Source organism: Melampsora larici-populina (genome assembly GCF_000204055.1).
Source record: "Melampsora larici-populina 98AG31 unplaced genomic scaffold MELLAscaffold_9, whole genome shotgun sequence".
Taxonomy (NCBI): Eukaryota; Fungi; Basidiomycota; class Pucciniomycetes; order Pucciniales; family Melampsoraceae; genus Melampsora; species Melampsora laricis-populina.
The window spans coordinates 1,337,025-1,362,529 of NW_006768773.1; the positions used below are offsets into that span (position 1 = coordinate 1,337,025).

General features: G+C 39.2%; 5 protein-coding genes across 5 annotated transcripts; 4 read left to right on the plus strand and 1 right to left on the minus strand.

Annotated features, from left to right (window-relative positions):
• Window positions 1–6,588: 6,588 nt before the first annotated feature.
• Window positions 6,589–7,104, plus strand: MELLADRAFT_61385 (uncharacterized protein; the record flags this gene model as incomplete). Its single annotated transcript, XM_007407435.1, has 2 exons — window positions 6,589–6,766; window positions 6,848–7,104. 2 exons carry the CDS (start codon window positions 6,589–6,591, stop codon window positions 7,102–7,104), a joined length of 435 nt encoding a protein of 144 aa, XP_007407497.1.
• A 4,326-nt stretch (window positions 7,105–11,430) lies between these two features.
• MELLADRAFT_61386 (uncharacterized protein) lies at window positions 11,431–14,346 on the plus strand (the record flags this gene model as incomplete). The annotated part of the gene is made up of 1 exon (XM_007407436.1): window positions 11,431–14,346. One exon carries the CDS (start codon window positions 11,431–11,433, stop codon window positions 14,344–14,346), a length of 2,916 nt encoding a protein of 971 aa, XP_007407498.1.
• A 725-nt stretch (window positions 14,347–15,071) lies between these two features.
• On the plus strand, window positions 15,072–16,542 carry MELLADRAFT_34510 (uncharacterized protein; the record flags this gene model as incomplete). Its single annotated transcript, XM_007407437.1, has 6 exons — window positions 15,072–15,164; window positions 15,260–15,376; window positions 15,472–15,688; window positions 15,917–15,998; window positions 16,106–16,236; window positions 16,340–16,542. The coding sequence occupies 6 exons, from the start codon at window positions 15,072–15,074 to the stop codon at window positions 16,540–16,542; spliced, it is 843 nt and encodes a 280-aa protein (XP_007407499.1).
• A 586-nt stretch (window positions 16,543–17,128) lies between these two features.
• Window positions 17,129–22,509, minus strand: MELLADRAFT_104443 (uncharacterized protein; the record flags this gene model as incomplete). Its single annotated transcript, XM_007407539.1, has 14 exons — window positions 17,129–17,205; window positions 17,281–17,444; window positions 17,562–17,723; window positions 17,802–17,878; window positions 17,948–17,971; window positions 18,050–18,283; window positions 18,407–18,629; window positions 18,710–18,737; window positions 18,852–18,969; window positions 19,041–19,109; window positions 19,194–19,333; window positions 20,353–21,713; window positions 21,797–21,910; window positions 21,983–22,509. 14 exons carry the CDS (start codon window positions 22,507–22,509, stop codon window positions 17,129–17,131), a joined length of 3,318 nt encoding a protein of 1,105 aa, XP_007407601.1.
• Window positions 22,510–24,167: 1,658 nt separating this feature from the next.
• Window positions 24,168–25,482, plus strand: MELLADRAFT_104444 (uncharacterized protein; the record flags this gene model as incomplete). Its single annotated transcript, XM_007407438.1, has 4 exons — window positions 24,168–24,841; window positions 24,995–25,028; window positions 25,100–25,147; window positions 25,216–25,482. The coding sequence occupies 4 exons, from the start codon at window positions 24,168–24,170 to the stop codon at window positions 25,480–25,482; spliced, it is 1,023 nt and encodes a 340-aa protein (XP_007407500.1).
• Window positions 25,483–25,505: the final 23 nt, after the last annotated feature.

A 25,505-nucleotide genomic window follows, 5' to 3' on the forward strand; every position in this document is an offset into this window, starting at 1 on the left:
TTTTGTGGCATTTGCTGACGTGCCTGAAAATGAGGAGGACCTTGTCATCGAGGCGTTTGAAGACCATGGGATTCAAAATTTTTATCCTTTCTTATTCCCGGGTTCATACGACGCGCGCGATATGGAGCGATGGGGAATCCCATTTGGGACTGGTTGGGTGTTGATGGAGTGTGCTCGCCGTTTCTACCATCATCTTGTTGATGTTGAAGAAAGCAAGCTGCGAGACATGGCTTATGTTGTTCCGGATTCCGAAGATGACTGTGACATCAAAGTGATGCCTTCTAAAAATTTCAAAAAATAGTTTCCTTCTCTTTCCTACTCCAAAAACGCCTCGATATGTAGTTTGACAAACATCAAAAATTTTTATGGTTGAACCAATAACAAAATGTCTCATGTGATTCGATTTCCACTCAAAAAAGAAACCAGTATGTTGCTAATCAAATGTTTTTGTATTAGTGTTTCACCTTTTTTGTTTAAAAAAAATCATACTGCCTCCCGATAAAATACTACTATGATTACCATCGATTGTTTCCCTGGTTTTTTGTTAGTTTTGTGTTAGTTTTGTGTTAGTTATGTGTGCAATTCCTCTGTTTGCTGGCTGAAAGATGTCTCATGTGGCAATGTGAAATCATAATCATGCCTCTGATCACAACCGAACCTTCCAAATGCGAGCGAGCTAGCTATTGGCTCTCCCCCTTTTTTGGTGAGCACTGTGAGATATGGGAATTGACGGCATTTCGAAAGGTCACATGCTTTGGAAAGTGACTCGTCGATTATTGAAATCGCGAATCACTTTGCCCAATTGACTCAATGTGGTGGTCTTCACATTGAGTCAGCGGAAAGGTGACTCAATGTCAGGTGTACGTTAGAGAACATGGGACCACTGCAGTTGATACTCATTATGATAAACCAATCAAGAGCCATCTTAGCATTTCATTTGGGCAGCTCGGACGCATCACAAAGTATAGGAGATCATCTGAGCGTGATTAAGGATCGATTTGACAAATGGACAACACAAGTAATCGGTAAGCACACAAGAGACAACTGAATGTCGTTCAAAATCATTGAAAGATAACGGAACTGAGAACAAAACACAACAAATTCAAACTTTCATAACATAGCACAACAATCGCTATTAAGAGGACAAACTGAGCTATTCGAAAGCGCTATTCAAAGCAAACAACAACCAAATTACTTGAAAGGCATTCAAGAGGGAATGTGTCTAATGATCAAACCTAGCATTGTATCTAACCCAATAGTGCCGAGTGGTGTAACACGCGTGTGCAATGAGGGGTTGCATCAACCGCCGAGTCATGACTCTGGCGGCCAAAAGGAGGAGGTATTCGGCCTTGTCGGCCTCGAAAAGCCATCGATCTTCTCTTTTCAACCAAGACTTGGTACAGTGAAAAGCGTTCTCGATGGGGTTCATGTCAGGTGAATACGCTGGGAGATAGATGACCAGGATTCCAGCCTGGTTGCAAAGGTCCAAGATTCTTCCACCATGATGAACTCGTGCATTGTCCATGACTAGCACCGAGTTTGGCCCAGGGTATTGGTTCATCACCGGGAGCTAGAATGAAATGTTTATGTGGCCCAACCCAAAATGAGAAAACATGAATAAACTAACGTGAAGGGGAATTAGAAGGATGCCTTACCAAGTCATTCTTCAAGAATAGCTCCACATCGATCCTGCGGACCGGCCCCTCTAGAACAACTCCTGCGATCATTCCCTCCTCGCTAACGGCAGGGAGGAGGGTCCAATGACTACGTTCGGTGTATCGGTGCTGGCGAATTGTGCGAGTTCCTCGCTTGGCCCAACTGTGGGTTCAAGAAGCATCACGACCAACAACTCCGCTTTCATCTACCAGTGAAAGCGGGTTAGTAATATGGACTCGCTCGAGGAAATGTGAATCAATCACGTACCAATAAAAACCAGGTATTCGGGTGGTATTCCTGCCACCCGAAACATAAAATCGGTCCGCTCTACCGGGGATTGATTCGGATGCACTCCTCGTGTGACTAACAGAGATAGTCCTAGACGCTGATGAAGTTCACGACAGAGGGTTGCACAAGAGATAGTCAACCCTGTTAAAGCAGCAATCTCTATTTGCAACTCGTCCAAGTAGACCGCGGGGCAATCGTTCACAAGGTCGTGAAGTACGGCAAGGTTCTCGTCAGACAAAAGAAAGGGTCGACCTCGTGTCTCGTAGGTTGCTGGGTCTCTGATGACGCTGTTCGTGTTGCGTAAGCAATTTTTCCATCGGTATAGCGAAACTGGGGATATGTTGGATCTTAATCGAATGTTGATTTCGGCCAGAGGAACACGCTCCATGGCCAATCGAGTGGCCAGGAGCTTGAGATCCTCGGAATATTGTTGAAATCCCATCTTTGGGGGTCGAATGGAATGGTCGGAAAGACGGAAACACAGGAAACCCGGTTGGAAACAAACAATCGGAAAAGGGCGACTCGGCAGGTGATTCAGAATGGATGGGAGGGTCAACCCCAACCCCCAACGAAGAAAAACAAGACCAGAAAAAAAAACTTTCAAAAAACAAAGACTAAAAAAAAGGCAACTAGAAGAAACAATCATCTGCAGATCATCGAGTGCGTGAGCACTTATTTGACAGCGTGGCCTGATCAGATGTGGCCGGTGCTGCGCGGTGCACGGACCATCAGGTCTTTTCGAATTTTGAACATTTCATTCTTTATGGAATTGACTGTAGATGTTTTTTTGTTTAAGATCAGATCCTTGAACAGGTCTGTCCAAAATTGCTACGAATCCTGTTATTGCCAAAGCAAAGATGTCTTCTAGAATCAAGACCTCGTTGAACTAAAAACTACTAAAAAAAGTTTCTTTATAGCTTTCATCTGGAGAGTCACTGGGACTCCCTCGCTCCTTGCAGTTTCAAGTGAAACCCCTCTAAAGCCATGCCCCCCCATGGAAAGGAAATACGGCTACAGTAGTTAACGTCTACTTTGTACAGTCGTTTTCAAAAAGCTTGCCCAAATTTGCCCGCAAAACTCGAGCAATTTGGCGGTGAATTTGCGGCAAGCTTTTTGCAAACGACTGTACTACCTTCCGACCAGCCAAATGAAATCTTGTTTTTGAGATCAAAAATGACTACCTCAATGACTACCTTTTAAGTTGATAATTAGACAAGTACATTCAGGAGAGTAAGTGTAATCTATCTATATCTCCTTGGGACCATCTGACACCGCGGGAATCAATTAGCTCAAAACCCAATTGAACCGAATTTCGGTGTCTGGGTTTGAAATTTCCTCAAATTGTGAATTTCGTTCACAATTTGTTTGCAATAGGTTTGCCAATTGCCCTCGAGCGGTACTCTGTTGGCCCCGCGTATGTATGTACAGCTACAACATACAACAACAACCCCATTTCCGACCATTGAGCCAGCTTTCCTTTGTCATGCATCCTCAGTCTTGATGCTCTGCACATTGATGAATCTGTGGTGACTGTTGTTGAAAGGCGTTGTTGTTGTATGATGTAGCTGTGCATACACGGGGCGAGCAGAGTACCACTCAAGGGAAATCAGCAAACGTATTGCAAACGAGTTGTGAACAAAATTCACAATTTGAGGAAATTTTGAACCCGGACACCAAAATTCGGTTCAATCGGGGTTCAAGCTAATTAATTCCCGCGGTGTGAGGCATTGATAGATTTTTTTTCACTAGATGGTCAACATTTGGGCCCAAGCATAAGCTAGGCACTTAAGCCCCTTAGGTTAGGTACATAAGGTCTTAAGCCAAGTACTTAAGGTCTTGAGCCAAGTACTTACGGTCTTAAGCCAAGTACTTACGGTCTTAAGTCAAGTACTTAAGGTCTCAAGTCAAGTACTTAAGGTCTTAAGCTAGGTACTTATAGTCTTAAGTGTCTGTGACAATGTGGACTTACACAGACCGGGGCCAGCTATGTGTCAGTGGTCCTGTGGTAGACCCAACGGGCTTAACAGCAGGGTGGATTGTAGGGAGAAGTGTTTGACCCAGGTGTGATGCAAGCTTTGCATATGTATCACAAGTTGCCTTGGGAAGCTTTTTAATACTCTGATGGTAGTGTATAACATCCTTTCTTTGTTAATCTTCAATAACCCAACCATGTTCTCAAACCATATTGGTTTGCCCTCACTTTTAATCTCTCAACCTCCAATGATGTATATTTGGGCTATTGTTCACTTTCAAGAATTCCTACACAATCATGAACCTCATTTTGAAAGTTCACACTCATTCACAAGGTCATTCTAACAAAAGCCAAGACAAAAACAAGTAGAGAAAAAAAATAAAGTAAACAAAAGGAGCAAGAAGAATTTTTAAGGAAATGACAAGAAAAAGAGGAGGAAACAATGTAACAAAGTTACATCACGTATAGCGGGTGTGGAAAGTTTCCAACCACTACTTGACCCTTGTACATGGTTTTTTTTCAAATCCATGCCAAAAAAAATAAAAATCAGAAATGCCTGACAATTGGGCCCGCGGCCAGCCCCGGGGCCGCCCGTAGTCAGGTGTAGCACAGAGTAGACGTTAACTACTGTACATGCTGAAATCCCTCTAAAGACATGAAAAGCATGGCTCAACATGAATCATGGCTTGAAACGGGTTGGACTCTCAGCTGGTCTTGTTGAGAAAAAAATCCAATATGCTATGAAACTTTTCTGAATCTCTACTGAAGAAAACAGTGATGAAGTAAAACATTTGAAGGATTCATACCCTCCTGACTCTGACTGGTAAGCTGTTGGTGGCTTTACATTGAAAAAAATCATTTATTTGTTTTTCTTTCAAAGTTTGGGTATGGGTTACTACAATAGGCCAAAATATGTATGAGATTCTGACCAATTTTGCCCCCATCCAACTTGAGAGAACCAAAGAACCATGGCTACAGGAATGTTGAAGATTTATAGGGGTACAGCTTTGGAAGGGTTTGGCTGTATATATTTAATGCAACCTCAAATTCAATAACAGCTTCATCAACCATACATAAGGTTGTACTTACATCATTCTTGAGGGTGAACAAAAATCTCAACAAAATCAATGGTGCAAATTACTTGCACATACAGTCTTGTGGAATAAAAGGATTGATCATGTATGTAATCGAATTTGCATCTCAAAGATCTTAAAACATCAAGTAAACCAAAGTTTGTTTCTTATGAGCCCAGAAGCTTACCAGAGCATACTTGCTGACAGATAGAGATGTAATGTTATATGTGAAGCTGTGACTTAGGTCTACCAACTCCTGTGAGACTGCATACTCTCTCACTCATGTAGCCAGGGGGATTGTTGAGCTGTTGGATGTGTGCTTGAATGATTCATCACTTGCAGTCTGGAGGAGATGTATTGTAGACAAATGTACCCACCATAGTGACAACATTGGCACCCACAAGCTTCTGTAGCTCAGTGGTAAAGGCAGCACTCTAGTAAATGTCTCAGTTATCACTGGGGTCATAGATTATTTTTCTTTTTCTACTTTTGTTGTCTGTGTTGTTGCTTGACTGGTCAAATTGACATGAATGATTCCTATATCAATATTCATGTAATGATGAGAATTCAAGATGAAAATTATGAACTTAGGCAACTGATTGAAGGACTGATTGGTAGGCCATGACTGGCTGTAAAGCACTGACTAGTCAAAATCAAAGGCACAAGACAATAAATCCTGAAGTGTGGCTGGTTACAAATTAGACATCATTTGTCCTTTTTACTTCTGATTTACTCAAACAGTGTTATTAATGAGAGATAGATGATAGAATAATCACGCTTACCAATTATGTGGGCACTATTTTTAGACTATAAAGTGGTACCATATTCCTGATGAAAGATGTGTGAAAAATGTGATGTGACTCCAAGGAAAGCTCCAAGATGGCTAGGTCTACAAGTTTTCAGCACTCACAAAGCCTTTCATCTCAATACACCAAGGTATTGGTATTACAATTCTCTTACCATGCCATGTCAGCAAATCTTGCCACATAAAACCCACTGCCACATCACAAGCATAAATCAAGACTTGTGCCATATTCAATTACATACCTTATCATGTATGAAGTTTAATTACATAAAAGTTGTGTCAGGAATGATCAAGCAAAACCATACACAATCTAAATTGCTGCTTGAAGCAACAGTACTTGTGTCACATTTTATGAGATAGATGATAGAATAATGATGCTTACCAATTATGTGGGAAATATTTTTAGACTATAATGGCTCCAAGGAAAACTCCTCCCTTGTGTCGCATTTTATGCCTCATAAAGCAGGTCATCTGATCAGCTTTCTGGCCACCAGTGATCCAGGTGCTTGATTTGTCTATGTATGAACTTTGATTACATAAGCTTCGTGTTGGGAATGCACGCGCAACGGCATACACAATCTAGATCACTACTTGAAGCACCGGTACTTGTGTCACATTTTATGAGATAGATAGAATCCAGCTTGACATCACTACTCAAACGCAACACACCACATACTTGATTTGTATCCAGCCATTCTTTTTTTCCAAAGATGTGATGCGCTGTGATTATCTTGATTATCTTCTCTGTAACCACCATTCCCATTTGGTGTAAAAAGAGAGAGAAAGGCGACATAATGGATCAGAAGGCTCTTGTGATTGCGTACATGGACACCTCTGAAGGGAGACGAATTTTACTGAGCCTCCCAAAGAAATCGGCGGAGGAACTTGGGCATGGTTTTCCACGTGGGGCGGTCAACGTGGCTGAGGAGAATAACGAGCAACTTACTGCCTGCCGCGAATTGAAGGAAGAAAGTAAGTAGAGATAATCGATTTCCGCTGAGGCAATGCTTCTGCATTCTGATTATCACATTTGTTGTCTATTCTAACTGACAGCTGGCTACACGGGTAAAATCTTAAACATCAAGGAGAGTTGGACAGAACAGCACCCAAGAAATGCATATGACATAAAATTTACTGCTTTTCTTGCACACATTGAGGAGGGAGCAACGCCTGTAGATGAAAAGGACACAAAGGATCGCAAGAACGTTTGGGTGAAAGAATATGAGGTCTCAAAAAAGGTTTCCAGAAGACAGACTTCATTGACAGCCTGGGAAAAGCTTTCCAAAAGGCTTCCCAGTCATATGAAGTGAAATTAATTTATACTGGATACATAGCAAAAAATTGACCTTCAACCTCACTCCACGCGTCCCTTGGTTATAACTTATATCCGGGTATATTGTCCGCTCTCACTCTTTTGCAGAGAAAAACATCAGACATCTTCTGAGCATTTGTGCCTCAAACCCAGAGTATTATATGGGAATAGAAGCTGTGTCAGGGTGGCTACTACTTTAGAGAGTCAAGTAGTCTAGTCATTACTTGATTCAGAGTCCTGACAAGGAGTTCCGCTGGTTACGCGGGATATCCACTATATCTTATCCTAAAGTGAGGATTATGATCATAACGAATGTGGGTAAACCACAAGCTCTTCACGGTGTTTCAAAGAAACACGATTCCGAGGCCCACTGTAAGTTAACAGATGTAAGGTGGTCAACCTTTAGGCCTGGTTATAATCTCTGAGATACAAGATCTAGAGTAGCCTGCGTCCGAAGACTAACAGGGATCTTGCCAACTTTGCGTTGCAAGAACTGAGTAGTGACCAAGTAGATCCACGTAGCTTTTAGGTACGTAGAAAGGTTCTGGATTTAAATCTATAACATTTCATAATCAAAGCTATTAGCCGGAAAGGAAGAATACGATGGGACTATGTTTAGCCGGAAAGTAGACCTGCGATGGGACTAATAAGATACTTGGAATAGAAAAGTACGGACTATAGTTCAAGATACTAGGAAGGACAAAGCGACAATTCAACTTCAAGCAATAAGGGGTAAAGTGGGACTGAGATTTAGATACATGCGTAAGTAATCCAGCCGGACTTCGGAACAGAGGATGGTCTGAAATAATTGGTTAAAGTATGATAAAGTGAGTCCTTTTACCTCTTGAAGAGAGTTCTCTCTATTTATATTCTTTTTGCTCCGATTCAAGGGATATATCGGAGATACTTTTTCTTGGTGTATTATTCTTAGTGTGTACGTTTCAATTGGGATGTCTTCTCTATATGTGATAAGTTCAATCTAGATCTCAGGGATTCTTCCACTAGTCTTTTGAATGACAGCGGAGGACAACAGAAGATTTTACTCAATTAGCTCTCAAGTATGATTGATTTGTTTTAATTGATTTGTTCTCTAGCATCATAGAACGTGATCATATAATTGCAACAAGTTTGACAGTAACTTGGTTGATATTGGTCACGAGGTCTCTATAGATCTCTATGGTGTGCATGTGAACAATGTTCACTAGCCTAGTACACTTGGTATTCAATGTGTCCCAAATTGGAAGAGCTTGTTAGAATTGTGTGGTTATGGCAACCATCTGGGTTTCTTCTTTACCAAGTATGAGAAGTCTTTGGGATGACTGCTGAGCGCAGGTGGCTGAGTGTGCATTATACTGTTTAATATTGCTTTGTACTAAACCTATACAACCAAATGTAAGCAATGAGATGTTTTTATATCAAAGCTATCTCAGATTACAAATAAGTGAAGTACTTATGGCTCTTTTGCCAGTGCAAAGAGCTCGAGTGCTGACAAGCTGTCTGGAAGCCTACTCCTTCACAGAGTAATTCGGAGGCATGATCAAGAGGCAGGGGGTATGTGATAATAATATACACTTGTAAATAATTTAGTAGTCCTGCTTGGCATGGTCCACAATCATATCTTTCAATTTCCAATCCAAACTGGCTACCAAGCCCAAATCACCCCCTGGATTGCAACCTTTGTGCCAAACTCCCTCCCTCTCATCTGAGCCTTGTGATAGATACAAGGGTCTCCTGATCAGGTCACAACTTATTGACGCTTGTATGTACATGAGAGCTGGATTAATCTTACTGGATCTAATGAGGCTGTTCATTTTTATCAAAGGAAGAAGATGATGAAAATCAATCCATAAATTACCCAGATGTAAAAACTTCTCTGATTTTGTGGAAAGCTGCTTTATGAGGGAGTGACAGTGTAAATTGCATCTGTGCACCTGCTTTCACCCTCAGTGCCATATTTCACAACAGACAAACCTCCAGCTATATAGTAATAAAGGAAACTTGGACAGGCTGAGAACTTTCAGTTTTAAGTTCAATCTCTAAGGAACACAATGATAGGATCAAAACAAGGGAGACTCTAGATCACAATGGTGGCCCACAGGGAATCAAATTGAAACTTCCCACAGCCACCAGAGTTTAACTTCTGGCGCCAGGTCTTTGGATAATTGTACCTAGGCACTTAGTTAATTTTGAAGAAGTTGGACCTTATTGTATAAGTAGTCACCGGATCTTACAGTGGAGAACATAGAAAAGGTTTGAAAGATACAATGTCAAAGATTAATGATTTTGCAATCACATACATTATTGCCATTTAGACAAATCAATGTGACGCTGTGCAACTCTGGTGATGGTTTACAAGATAGAAAGAAGACAGAACACAACATCCATTCAAAGAGGTTAAATAACAAAGTCCTCCTGATTCATGGTATGATGATAAGTAGCACAATATGAAGTGAAAAGATGTGTGAGCAAGAGCTAAACAAATATGGCCCAGGCCCAAGAACACACAAGATGATAAACATAAAAACAAAGTACCAGGTACCCACTGCCAGCACAAATGATTTGGAATTAAGCTAAGCTTCACTAAGCCCCTCAAAAGCACATTTGCCCTACCCTTGGCTTAACATCAAGCTAACATTTACAATAAGTCACCCCTCCCTCTCAAGGATCCAGGGGATGTGCCCGGTTTGGGGGCTTTCTTTAAGTAATAAGCCTTTGAAGTTAAGTTTGGCTGCAAGGCTTCTACCAACAGTGTAACCTCACATGTATCAGCAGCTTTTGAGCAGGTCAAGTCAGTCAGTGACTTCAATGTGGATGTTTGATATGCTGGCAATTCCAATTTGTTGGTGGTGTTCAACATACAGGTGCTTTAGTTGATACCAAGAACCCTTAGAGGCCCTTGAAATGTGGAGAGTCTCAATCAAAATTCAAGAACTCTCAAAAACTATCTCAAGCTTTGCAATGACTACTACAGAAGTTGGTTTGCATTTTGACCATCAAAGCATAGAACCTTCAAAACAAGAGGACTTTTGTGGATCCTCTTATAATTAGGGTACTCAAAGTGAGTATGTAGCACTACATATTTTACAATACACAGGTTCCAAATTTCATTCTGGGAATCCACATTTTGCTACATATGTAGTGCTACATTGTTGTCTTGAGTACCCTTATTGCTCTCAGATCCAAACACCAGAACATACATGCTGAATGATTGTCAAGCCTTCCTGTCCCAAAAAGGAGAAGGAAAATTACCAATAGGGATATCTGGCCCAATGTGTAGATTTGGATTTCATATCCTTCTTGCACAGAACCACCATACCACAGGTGGTTCACTAGTCCATGAGGGACTTGCAAGCACGTGTGAAAGGGTGACCCATGAAACTTGCACGGGAAGAATGTAGGAACATTCTAAAACGCCTTGTGCAAGAATTTTTCACCGCTCACCACTCACACTGCTCAGGCTGTAGGCCACACCGCAAGTCCTCAAGTCTTGAGCACACAAGTTGAACTGTGTGAACCTTTTTTGCTCCACCCCTCCCACCCGGCGAAAAGAAAATAGTCCTGCCCACCGACCCAATGGAGGAATCCAACCGGGGAAGGTTGGTTTACGTAAACCATCCATTTTGGTTCAAGAAAACCAAACCCCGGGCCGGGGCCCTTCACTTCCCCAACCCGTGCACCCCTGACTAAATAGTAAGGAGTGCACTCTTGGGCGGACATCTTGAGGAACTCAAGAGGCACGCCTCATCTGGATATGAGTCTAGATCTACCCAACTAGCTACATGCAGCAAGTGTAGCATGGACAGTCAACCCTGGTGGTAGAATGCCGCCAAAAAACCTTCCATGCTTATGGTGGGGGTTTCTAGAAAATAAGTTAGACTCTATGGGCACAACACAACAGCAGTTCCTCCCTCAAGATACCTAGAGTGTGGAATGAAGTTCAACATAGTCTCTGGGTAGCAGAGCTCAATTTCACCTAGTCAGACTCATAGATTAGGCTAGTAGTAGCAGTAGCCATAAGGGTGGTTCTATCTGTGCTACCCTGTTCTATGAGCAGTGGGAAGTCTAACTGTCTCAGTGCTGGTATTGTGCACAGTGGTGTTGCAAGCTACAGTAAATCCAGAAATAAACTTCTAACATCGTTTCAGACCCATCCACAGATTGTGATGAATGGTCTCAAATATTTTATTACCAATCCATCCATCCACAGTTTCAAGTGAATGTCTGGTATCATCTCCTTGTATGTGTGTTGAATAAAAGGGTGGCCTCATCAAGATGTATCCATTTGATCAATCTCATATTTATTCCTGATATTGTCAAACATACAATGATTTCTCTGTCTCTAGTCAAACTCTTTTCAATCACCATACTGGAAACCTGGAATTTTCATGGATGTTCAGGATTTCAACTCAAGCATGGGTCATTAGGCGCCCAGGATTACCATCAAGACATGTATTCAGCATCCGGCATTGAAAGCTTGAAAACCTCCCCTCTGAGAGGAAGCTTCCAGGAAGGTCTATGTGACATGAGACAACCTCATTATCTTGGTCACACTCAGAATCCTAGTCATGTTAATGGAGGAATCAATGACCCAGGAAACCCACATCAAGTGACAACTGAGATCTCTGGTATATACATTCCAGAACAAGGACATACACTGTCACACCTTGACTGTCACTTGTTTGATCATCAAGAGATATACTGGAGCACTTTCAAGAACCTAAACTCAGTGAATAATCAAAGGACTCCACATCATTTTGAAAGTATGTCTTCCATGGGTGGGACCTCTGGAACACAAGAGATAACTGATCTATATACAACTCATGATGATTTTCTCTTAGACTTAGACAAGGTACCACTTCATCTTCAAGCTTATGATTCAGACTATCTTGAAAAACTGGGCTCAGGGCAACCTTATGAACACTCTGGAACATCTGAAGAAAACCTGTTTCTCTCAAGAGACTTCATTCCATTTGAATTTTCAACTGAAAATTTCCTTTTACATCAAGATGCTGTCAGATGTGAAAATGAACAACAGCCTCAACATCTGATTGATGCAATGCAATATTTCACAGATATTGATCCATGGATGACAAAAAATCCACCATATCACAGGGTAGAAAATCCACATCAACCCCACTTGAGAGAGCAAACCATAAATCTTACTGGTGGCTCACAACAACTTTCAACACCTCACACAGCTTACTATCATGAAGAATCATTTACGCATAGCCAAAATGAATTACTGGAAAATTCCTGGCTACAAGACATTTGTCCAGAATTGTATGGTTATCCTTCACCAGATTGTGTGTCTCCAGAAAGTCATATTCCTGAAACAGGCCACACAGAAATAAATGTAAAATCAGTCAATGACAAAACACCAGAAGACAGAACCAGTCCCATTTCCAGGGACAATTTACTCATGGATAACACTGATACAATTCTCAAAAAGAACATTGAACAGGATCAATCCAACCAGGATCTTCAAGGATCTCCTGTTGAAACATGCCCTCACAAAGATATTCCCAATAAAACTCTACCCATAGAAGTGAATCTCCCTTCCCTCAAAAACAATCACTTGACTAAAATAGACTCAAACATTGAAATTCATGAAAAAACTGGGATTGAAAATGAGCCAAATTCAAATCAGAAGAAGAAGAGGAAGGGAATACTGGAGAAAACAGGTGTTAAATTACCAAGGATATCCAATAAAAGGAGTAAGACTACTTTGAAAGCTGACCATCAAAAATTAATCAGTCAAATGGAAAAACCTAAGTTTTTTACAAAACTTTCAGAAAATGATCATGATCCAAGCTCTAGTAAATTAGATGAAGATAGTCCATGTACTTTCAGTAGAATGAAAACTGCTGGGAAGTGTAGACTGTCAGGGCTTTCTGAGTCTCTCAATGCGGGGAATCTAGAACGGCCTGGCCGGGCAAGACGTAAATTCAAGACTGCCCAAAGTATTGGCATGATGAATGTGAATAGATCTCCAACTCTATCCTATGAGATATTTGATTGGTTCCAAGAGATCTATGAGGGGATAAGACCACATTGTAAAGAGGAATCAGAAATCAAGGCTTTAGGTTGTGCAATTAAAAATGCCGGTCATGGGATTGTAATGGCTTTTCTTGGTATTCTCAAAACTTTTGAGTATGATGAAAGTGGAAAGGACAATCTTCAACTACTTCTGGATGATGGGTGGAATTACATGAAGAAGGTTTTTTCTCATTGGAAAGTTGCCAAACCAGAAGATTTTGGATTTGGGATGCCAACAAAATACATCCAGGATTCTGACATCTTGAGTCCTGGTTGGCAGATGAAATACCTGAAAGGTGTTTCTGCTGCTGATGCAATACCATTCACAATGATTGTGTACCTTGCACGCATGTGGTCCCAAGAGAAAGGTAGCCTGAGGGTTCCACAAGATGTAAAACTTGAAAGATTGGCGGCAACATATGAAATGGATGATAGTTCAGCAGAGGGTGGATTATATTCAAGACGTGGTGTCAGGAATGAGGTATTCTGGGGAGGAGATCAATTTTCAAAAATTCACTGGTATTTCATTTGGAGTCCAGGACTTCCATTACCAAACGATTCTGGAATCATCTATAATTTAGCTCAGTTTCACACAAATGTTGGTAGAGGAATGTGCAAGACTGTCCACATTTTTTTTGAAAAGCTGATCCATGATCTCACAGGCCGTTACAAGGAGATGAATGAGGGCAATGTTCACACAAGTATCAATGGTATAGATATACCTGATAAACTACATCTAGTACATTCATCAAATATTGATTTGATTGTTCAAGCAGTCAGTGTTGCACAGTACAAAGTTACTGTTCCCTATGTGGGTGCAATCAGGGCTTTTTATGAAAGCTCATTATCTGAAGAGGAGCTTGAGATTTTGCTCATGCATGCTTGGATATTTCTCAATGGACTATATTCTAAATGGCTAGAGTTGAATTTTCAACCTACAAATCTTTCACAACTTTTCTCCATGAAATCTTCTGAAATCTTCAAATCAGCTAGACTAGATGATCCTGAATATATGTTCCAAGTTCATTTCAGTTTTAACAAGTATAGGACACCAAAGAAACTTGTTCTTTATCTTCTTGGATTATGGAGCAAGACTATCAAAAAAAAGCAGTATGGATTGCAAGAGTCGCACAGGCTCCCTGTGATAGGATTTCCATTAAAACCTTTTGAGGCGCAGAGTATTTCAAAGTTGATACAAAGGTGATCAAATGGCCAATGTGGTACATTTCAAACTTTCACATTGACTCAATCAATGGCATTTCCAATATTGTTGGCCTCATTTTCCAAAGAGTTGACTGCAGAATATATCAAGCATGCTATCTGTTATTCTTAAAACCTATTTCAAGTTACTTCTTTCCATCATTTTTTGGTTTTACATCCTATACAGCTTCAATAATCTTAGTTCTTTCACAGGACTTGCCTTTTGTTCCTTGTTATCCTCTCCTTTCATTTATTCTCCAACTCTTTTGTCTAGGCATATGCAAATATAATCATTGCTCTCAGGTGCCATCAACCCTAATCATTAGTTGAATTTACTCAAGATCTGGCCTAGATTATCTCGTGATACTTGAGCCCAATGGAGAAATATGCATCACCGTTGGGGGATGGTGTTTATCTATGATGCTTTTCTACACCACAAGGTGGTTCGCACAACGAGCACAAGAATGGTTGTATCATAAATCCAAATGTTTTCTGGCCAAAAACTTGGCTTTTGGCCAAACTATGGATGGTCAGAAAAAACAGTGATAGTCAAGTTGAGGAAGCAGAGGCAATCGAAGTGTAAGCAGGTGTGAGCATGTCAACAGTCCAATGTAAAGTATTCGGATGTCAACCAATGTGACATCCTCGAAACGCATCATTCATCCATCGATCATCTTTGTTCCACAAACTCAGCATCCCATCGATCATCAAATCAAATCAAACTTCTCAATGGAACACGAACCAAGTTTAGAAGAAAAGATTTCCGTGGCTTCAAACTTTATACTACAATCACCACCTGGAGAAGTGAATGATGTATTCAATGTAAGTCAACTTGATCTCGTACTTTTCAATGACGTCAAACGAACCTTGAAACAAATCAAATTGATGAATCCTTTGGTTTTGTTTAATTTGATTAGGATGTAAGACCTATTGTAGGAGACGATGCAGAACTTGAAAATGGTTTACTTCCTGCACTTTCACAATATAATACTGAACAACTCACTTTAGTCGAATTACCCAATGCGAAAATCCCAGTAAATAATCTAAACCTGGTTCATATAAAACTTATTCTATATTTGATTCAAACTTACTGGATATTTTGTTTTTGTTTTTATGCTCTTTTTCTTAGGCGATGATTTGTGAAGCAGCCAAATTAAATGAAGGAATTGAAAACCTTTATATGGATCCAAATTCATCACAAACGTTTATTTTTGATCATTTGAGACTTACTGTCAAAGATGTTAAAGCTTATACACCGAAAAAAGATACGATTGAAGAAACTCGATTTGAGATTTCAAATCAAGCCGAGAAATATGTTAAAGAACATTATCAAGGTGGTGTTTGGAGTGTGTTTTCTTCAAGGAAAAATAATCAAAGCCATCCAAAGGAAACGGACCCGGGAACGGAAGAGACCAAAGATGTAGTAGAAGATGAACAGGTGAAAGATGAAGAGGCGACAGAAGCAGAGGTGAAAGATGAAGGGGTGAAAGATGAAGAGGTGAAAGATGAAGAAGACTCAAAACCTGAAGAAACTGAAGAAAAAGTGTTAGAAGAGCCAGTTCAGTCTACTAAAGAAGTTTCAAATGAAGTAGAAGATGAAGAAAAGAAATTTCAATTATATATTGTGGGTAACAAATATAACCCAGGAAATTATTGGTGAATATTTGAAATCTTCAAGTCTTGTTACCTTTTTGAAAGTTTTAAAAGAAAACATGCTAATTGAATCTTATATCGTTTTTCTTTGTGGGTTTGATCATGTGTAGGACGGGACGATGGCGTAGCATATACGAAATTGATCTTACTTCAGGTACTGTTAAGGGGCAAATCCAAGTCAATGTACACTATTACGAGCAAGGAAATGTAAGTCTCTCATCATCTTTTCTTACAAACTCCTGTCATGGTATCTAATCATCCATTCCTCTTGACGACTTTTCTTGGGATTAACAAATAGGTACAATTGACTACTCGTCATACACCCATCATTACCCTCACATCAGGTTCAGGTTCAGGTTCAGTAACAGCAAGTCAAGTGATCAAATCGATCTCACAAGCAGAAACAGCGTATCAAAAATCAGTGAATTTAGCTTATATGGAACTGGGTGATGATACTTTTAAACAACTTAGAAGAGCTTTACCAGTCACCAAACAAAAGATTGATTGGAATAATATCAAGACTAAGATTGTGTTTAATGATAAATAAGATTTCATGATCATGATGGATGATCAAACCGTTCTTCCAACATCCATAGAGGTTCAGGTGGTTCTCTTTGTTCTATATAGTTTTGAAAAGTTTTTTTTTCCAAAGATTCAATGATGAAGTTTGCAAAAAAGAAACTGAAATGTAATACTTAGATATCTTTTTTTAACATAAATATTTTTTTAAATTTCAATCAGTGGTGCAAGTGGACGTTTATATCCTGAAGGCTTAAAAAAGCCAGTTCATGTCAAAAAGTGAACTTTTGATCAGCTCCTTTTATTGAAAAGAACCGAAAATAATTTCCTCAAAATCTATTCCCAATGATCATTTTTTGGAGTACACGACTTTTTCATTTCACCCCTGATAATCAAAAAAACAATTGATTCAAAAGAATACATATCCAATAGATTTTCACAATCATATAAAGATCAAAAAAACTCAAGGAATAAGGTATAGACAAATAGTAAAACCCAGATTGACGTAAGACCCAAATACATATCACTAAATTCTTTGAAAAAGCAACAGTCCACTCGTAGCTTTTTTTTCTTTTTTCAAAATTCCTTCACTTTTTCATCAAGAGTCTTTAAACTTATATAGGTAATTTTCCAATATCTCTACAAATTTTTGTTGTATGATGATGTTTCGAAGCTCTTGCCAAGCTAATTCCTACAAGAATAAGTTTTCATTAGAATCTATAACTTAAATCAAAGTGAAGGATAGGAACAGGAATATGATGATTACCTGGAGAAGCACAATCACATACTGGAAGATTAAAAAGACATTCATCTAAAGATGTCAAATTATTGAAAGTATGTGATCCTAAAGAATTAAGTGGATCGTTTTGAGTCATGGATCTTGAATTAGACAGATCTTGGAATCCGGTTGAATTGTTGATAAGAGATGTTCTAGCAGAAGTCAATTTGATTAAATCAGTATACTTGATTGACTTTTTCAGCTCTACAAGAAGGACTGGTGAGGATGAATCAGGGGTGAACAGAATAAGAAGCTTTTTAGTAACTTACGAGTTAAAAAGTTCATGCTCAAACTCAGAGTATTTTGTTTGACAAGCCCAAGAAGTATTGACAATGGTCTCAATACTGAATCCGTATCGATTTGAGATCAAATCAGCATTATAAATCTCGTGGATGACCTTCTTGCCGTGCGCGCGAACAATTTCCCATAGACTGATTGGAAAAAGAATTGAGAAGGTAATTCAGATAAAAGAGATTACTTTATTTTAAAGAGGTTTCACTGGATCTTACATTCCGTTATTATCGCAATACGACATGATATTGTTTCCTGTACGAGCTCCAGCCACACCAGAAAAATGACAAGGATCCTGTAGATTTAGAAACAAATTTTAAGTCTCTTGAGCGCGTACTCTCCTTTAAATGAAAAACCAACTGACACTTGCACGGGTGATATACATATTCTGATGACGATGAGAACATAAAGATTGTTAGATGATTCATTATCGACTTTCAAAAAAGTAAAAGGATCAAATCCTTACATTTGATCTCATAATCTTATTCAACATCTTAGCTTGAAGACGTCGATTCATCCTTTTTTCGATTTCAGAAGGACTAGGTATCCGATTGTCTTCCAAAAAGATTCCACCACTAATCACATTTAAAATACCGGTTTGACTACTAAGACCAGTTTGTAATGAATTTTTTAAATATTGATTTAAATCTTTTTGAAGATCTTGTTGAATTTCAGTTAATTGAAATGAAAGTTCACTCCACTATTCATAAATCATCATCATCATCAATAAGAAAACAAAACTATTAATAAACTTTTTTTTTGGTTTGATTACAAAGATCTAAAGATGTTTTTTTTCTGTTTTGAGAAAGAAAAACAGACTTACTCTTGGGAAATCTTGTTCTACAAGTTCTGAAGAAGATGAATCCACAGTAGATGTGACCACAAAAAGAAAAGCCAATAAAGGAATTACACCGAATGCTGAACCCCAATACATACCACTTGCATATGCGATTCCAGTGAAAAATGAAAGTAAAGCAATTGAAAGTACGTCATGTTTTAGTGATTTGAAATTAATGAGCATTTTTGAGATTCCAAAATCTTCAAATCTGTAGGTTTTGGATCATTCAAGATCGTTAGCAAGCAGTCATGAACAATTCCTCAAATAGTGTATTTATCAAAAACTTACAGATCTACAACCATCGAGCTGACAACGGCTATTTTGTAAAGGTGTTTAAGATTTGGGGATTAGTCTTTCATTTCTGACCTTTACCATTTTCTTCAAGAAGTATGTATGAGGAGCCCTGGAGATATGAGTGAAGATTACTTACATGAGGTGGATGACATCGAATATCCAATAGCATCAAAACAACTATTCATATAATTGTTATATTGTTGAATAGCAAATCCTACCATCCAAGCTTCGACCGAAACAACTGGAGAGCAAAGCTTTAGGTTCATAGAGTCATCTGTCAGCTTTTCAAATGAAGAATTTACTACGCAAGTACCAATTCACAAACCTGACCGGCATTACAATGTTCACCAATACCACAAAGAAAGTTATTTGCTCCATGAAGTTCCATAAATTTCTAAATCAAAAAAGAATAATTCATAAGAAAATCATTTGTCTTCTAAAGTAAGATTCTTTCAAATTCAATAAATCAAATCCTAACCTGAACTGAAATCTGTTCGCTATTTGGATATTTTCGAATAAAATCATCCAGACTTAAGCGTTTCCAAGTCTCTGAACTTAACTCTGGTGATAAACATGTATAGTTGAAAAGATTCGGTTTCCTGATCGTCCCGAGATCATCTGAAGAAGAAGAAGAATCAAAATTGATCAGAGTAATTCAGAAATCGGAGAAATCCAAGTGTGTAAGAAAATTTGAGATCATAATGACATTGACTGCCTACTTATTTGAGAAAGACTATCAGTTAGAGACCCTGGATTGGTTGTGTTGGAGGTTATAATCAGTGATTGAGTTGATTGAATTGTGGATACGGTCAATGAGATCAATAACAGCTTCCTCATTCTTGATCTAATCTTGTTGTCGTGGTAAGAAAGACCGCTCATGATGAACCTTGCAATAATTGTATGTATGCAGCAATTGATAATTATAGGAGGTTAAAGTTGAAGAAGCTTGAAATCTCTAGGTATAGATCACCGTCACTATTCAGCAACAAACCATAAAAATCATCCTAATAATGTTCAAAATCGTGTATCGAGTGACAGACCGACTCCGCTCACGTTGAGAATCAGCTGCAAGTGAAGCTTGGTCAGGACTGCGAAGCTTGAAAAATGTGCTTTACAGTCTCTAGCCTGCGCCGCATACTCTCAGGTCACTTAGCTCTTGAAACGATCTTCAAAGACAGTCCATGCCCAATTCACGGAGACTGATACATAGCTTCTAGAGTACTACGCACGAGATTCAAGTTTGGCTTCGGATGTAATATGGCCTTCTTCTTGGAATTGGATGTCTGAGTGAGTCTTGCCAGATCGCGAAAATCTTGAAAACTCACATCGGAAATATCTTCGAGTCGATCAAGTATGACGGTTGTTTCGTCAACAAGACAGAATTATAGGTCTGAATTTGTCTGGGTTAATGGGATGGAGCACAAGATTGTCTCATTCCCATGCGTTTGGGGTAACATTAAAGTGATCATTCAAAATACACACTGATCCGCATGTTGTAGTTCAACATCAGGATCGAATCGCATCAAATAGTTTATCAAATTGAAAAGAATGCATCAAGATCAGGTTTATGAAATGAAATAAAAACAGAGAATGAGATGAGAAACGTAAGCGTAAAGATATCTAAAGCTAGCCCTGACTAGGATCCCTACTTCCTTTACGACCGATGTCTTTATCTTCATCACCATCTCTATTCCCGGTTTTCCTCATAGGTCCTCGATAATTAGGATCAAATGATCTACCTTTATAAGGATGATTCTCAGGTGCAGTACAAAGCTTATGACGTTTAGTCTTTCCACCATTTCCAGTTTGAGTAGTTTGAGACCAATTAGAAGATCTTGAAGTGCTTGACTTTAAAACTTTAATGTTTTGATTCTCACGTGGTTTTCCAGTCAAAAAATCATATCCTTCTTTCTCACCTCCAGTTCTATAAGGATTATCATGAAACCTTAAATCATCAGCAAGTTCTGATTCCTGACGAGCTAATTCTTCTAAATCTTTCCTCCATACACTTATATCTTGAGTATCTTTTCCTTCAAGTCCAACTTTATATGTAAAAACCGAATGTCTAACTTTTTGACAATACCTAAATCCAGTGATCCATCCATATTGCTTTCCAATCTCTTTGACCGTTTCTCTATGAACAATTAATCCGTTTGCAAAAAAATCAAATTTATAAATCTCACGTGCAAGTCTGATCATATAATTTAAATTCGATTCCCATTCATCAAAAGACATACTCCATTCTGATGGGTATGGAAAGATTCGATAAATTATCTTTCCATTCTTATCGTTCTTTTGTGATTGATGATTTGATAAATCATGTTCATGAGCTAATCTTAACCAATCTTTATTAAAGATCGTTAATGGTAATTTTCCAGTTAATTTTTTAAATAATTCATGAAAATGTGGTGTAAGTCCAACAAGCTCAATTGAAGCTGTCACTCCTGTTGCGAATGAAAGTCCACCGTTTTGAAGAGTAGGACCCGGTGTAATAGGATTTAAGACTAAACTAGATGGTTTAGATGATGAATCAATCGTTTCAATTCTAGGCCTTCCTGATTTGATTGGTGAACTAGGTGCGAGGAATTGATGGATCCTAATGAGCTTATCAGCGGTATCAAAATCACCTTTTTGAGCTGCTCTTTTCACTCTTTGTCTCAAATCATTTAGAGTATTCAAATCTTCATCTTTCGTAGGATCAACTTCTGGAGTTCCCTTTAGCATCACCTCGTCTGAGATCTGATTGGTGGATCCTATTTCCTTCATGGTCTTCTGACCTATCCCTGGATTACAAGGTTCGGAAACATGCTTGGATTGGTTGATTAAAGGTTCACCCCATTTTAAGTTTTGATTGCTAAGGCTTGTTCCGTTTTGAAAATTTGGAAGAGTGTGTTGACCGAAACGTGAACTGTTACCCCATGGGTAATTAGAAGTCTCGATGACCTCATTGTGCGGTAGACTGCTTTCAACTCCGAATGATGTATTAGGCATTTCAGTGCTTTGAAGATCATAGTTTCCAAGTAAGAACAAATTAGTTTTTAGTCAACTCTAAGATGTTCATGATCATAAACCATGACTAACTATTGTAAAAACCCATTGTTTGAAGTTGTACCAGGTGATCGAGCTGGCTTGATTACTTCATTCGATCGCTCTGATATCAAAGCATTCATCATCTCGTTTCTTGGGTTTTGAGCTCTGTTGGCAAACACGAATCAATTTAAATTCTAGTACTTATCAAGAATTCATCTACTGATATATTTCACTTACACCACTTGTTCTTTTTGTCTATTCAATCTTGGATCTCTTATTTTGAAAATCGAACTAGAATGGTTAATTTTCTTTCCATTTTCAAAACTTTCAATTGGTTCGATTCTAATTGGATAATTCATACTAGGAATCTTATAATTATGACTAATCGGGACATTCACTTCTTGTGGTAAATAATGACGTTGTTGACTAACTGTTCCAGTCTTTGGTCGTCCACTTTTAATTTCAGTTTGTAATTCCAAATGATTTCTTCCATTCGTATTAATCTTAGAACTATTCAAGATCTCAGATTGGTTTTCTAATGTGATGTTGTTGTGTGTTATAGTCATTGGTGATTTAGTCATCTTTTCTTGATTTGAATTTTGTGATGATCTACTAAGTGGTCGACGTGCTGGTACGGTACTCTGTCTCACCAAGGTTGGTAAGCTGAAGGATGAGTTTAATGGTGAAGTATTACGAGTTATAGAAGGAGCTCTTGAATGTTGACGATCTATTGATAAATGTTGATCTGTGATTTTCTCTGCCATTTTAGCTCAGTAAATCAAGAAGAATTAACACGATAATTATTTGGATGGATGAATCAAAGTTGAAGGTGAGGTAGAGCTCTTGAAAGGTAATGGAAAGTAGTACCAAAAGAGACACTCCCCTTCTCAGGTGATCAACCTCTTTACCGTCATCCTGAGGCCGAGTGTTCGAAATGACCTGACTGTGTCAATCCACATTTCATCATGGCCACTCTCATCCTCTGCGCATAAATGAACACGGAAGCGAAAAATCATATCCAGTTAGTAAGGCCAATAAGGGAGTTCTGGCACTGCATCATTGAACAACTGGTGAAAACAAATTGAAATACCCAAAAGATGTGTATCGCAGGACAGCGCTCTTGATCAAGTGAAGGATGCTGGGCTTGTTAAGTTTGCATTTCCCTATAGTCATCACTTGATCAGACATCATTCACTTGAAAACCACAATTTCTGAATCTAACTTTGGCTTCCTAATGTACAAAAAATATGATTTGCAACTAAAAGGTAGCGCGCTTCTAGATCAAAAGTCACGAGGACACTTCAAAGACATAAGCCATCCCGTGATAACCGTGTTTCCGCTCTATGTCTCTACTGTGACTTACGAAGCAACTTACCAAGACTTCAAACTCCAAACAAAAATCTGATAAACTTCTCTTTACCATATTGATGTAAACTAAAAAGATGTGCTTGATTACCAAGTATATATAAACTAACAATAAAACCTTTCCAACTTTCTTGATCCTTTTCCCACTTTTACATACATACATATCCTGATTTGTTCATTCCAAATCTTCATTCCTCATCATCAAATATTCTTTCAAGATCTTTCATCTGATCATCTTACATACTATATATTCCATCTCTTTCCTCTTTACACACCTCTAGCCCATGATCATGCACACAAAACCAGAATCTATCAACCAATTAACTTATTCTTCTATTGACCATCATCATCATCATCATTATCTATAATCTATTTAAAATCAATTTTCTTAAACAAATCAATTATAAAACTGATCACTTCAAAATTTAAACCTATTACTGTTCATTTTCATAACTCAACCTTTTAATTTAAAAAAAAGAAAATAAAAATCAATTAGATCAAATCAAGCAAAACAAAAACCATCATCATCAGTAAGTAAAAAAAGAATTAAAAAAAGATTTCTAAACTAATTTCACACCTGTGCGCCTTCAATTTAACCTAACCTATCCGACGTAAAAAGAATCGGTCCCGACCTAGCGGGTCCGCAAATCCCTTCTAGATTTATCTAGATACATAGATACATCTCTGGTGACCTCGAAATTTGGCTAAGTTCCCTTTCTGCCCACCAACAGGAGACCACCCCCCTGGCACAAGTCCCACCCTTCTCACCCCCTTTTCACCACCCTCTCACCACCTTTCCACCACCCTCTCACCACCCTCTCACCACCTTTCCACCACCCTCTCACCCCCTTTTCACCACCCTCTCACACCCTTTTCACCACCCTCTCACCAACTCTCGTTGTCCCCTCTCACCGCCGTCTCACCACTCTTTCACCACCCTTTCACCCCTTTTCCACCACCCTTTCACCGTCTTATCCCACATCCCATCAAACTTTCCTTCTTCAACCTTCAATTTCTTTTCACCTCAGCTATTGTGATTGACTCAAAACATATCAATATGACACCATTCGAAATCCACAACACCATCCCAGCTCCACCTCCCATTACGCTACCCGGACCAACTCTAGAACTTATGAACAAGTATGTTAAAGAGTTCAGCCCTCAGCATGGGTACCTCATTTCAATTGGTCGGTCTTCAGTCAAGAAGAAGCCGAATTGCAGGTATAGGTGCCACCGCAGTGGGTTACCTGAAGCAGTCAAGGATTCAACAAAAGAATTGAAATCTTTGAAGATTGATTGCCCTTTCTTACTGAAGGCACGATACAACTCCGTCAAGCAGTCATGGACACTTACTCACGTCAACACTACTCATAATCACCCACCCAATCCTGATATTCAACTTCAATATACCCCAGCGCAAGCGTTCAACCCACCCGTCAACGCCACTATACCAATCCCACAACCTTCTACTAGCTCGCACAAAGACCATGATGATGCCACTTTAGTTTTGGGAACCCTCGGTCAAGCTGATACTCAACCTACACTCCATCTTAATTCGCCCACCCGTGTCACCAGTACATCAAACCCACATATTCCACATACCTCCGAACCAATGGTCGACTTGTTTGTTAGCATGTTCCGTCCAAGGCTACTAGCACTATCTGTTGATCAACAAAAAAAATTATCAATCAAATCAATAATTTATTTCTCAACGTTCACAATGATCCCACCGTAAGCCTACCACACTACTCACCCTGATCAATCCATGATTTTCTCATATCAATTTGACATGTGTACTCATTAGGTCACAAGCCTCCCCACTTACCAGCCACCAACGAGTCATGAGCACGATCACACTGATTTGCACCTCAATTCCTCCTCTAGTGATGGTCATCAATCGGAACCTTCAGAAGATACAGTACGTTATCCCCTGTCTGATCTCAGATCAATCAAGCTGATCCAACTTCCTTCCTCATTTGGACTACTCAGCCACATCCGGAAACCAGCACAAACAAGCAGGTCGATCATGCCACACTTGTACGTGCTCACTTACACATCTTCATATCTTCCTACCTCCAAGACTCGCTGACTCAACTCTGTTTTAGGTAATCGATCAATCCTCGAATGAAACTCATGCCGTCTCTCAACTCACCACCAACACAATCGATGGGCAAACCACCAACACAATTGACGAGCAACCCATCAACACAATTGATGATCAACCCACCAACACGTTTGATGGGCCTAAAGCCAATAGTAAACCAAAACCTACTGCCAAGACAAAGTCTGTACCTCGAAAGCGAGTACGTGCAGGAGAAGGGCAACAGGAGTTAATCACGGCTCGCAGGTCTCTACGTTCTAAAAAGGTGTAAAGATATGAAATTGATCAATGTAA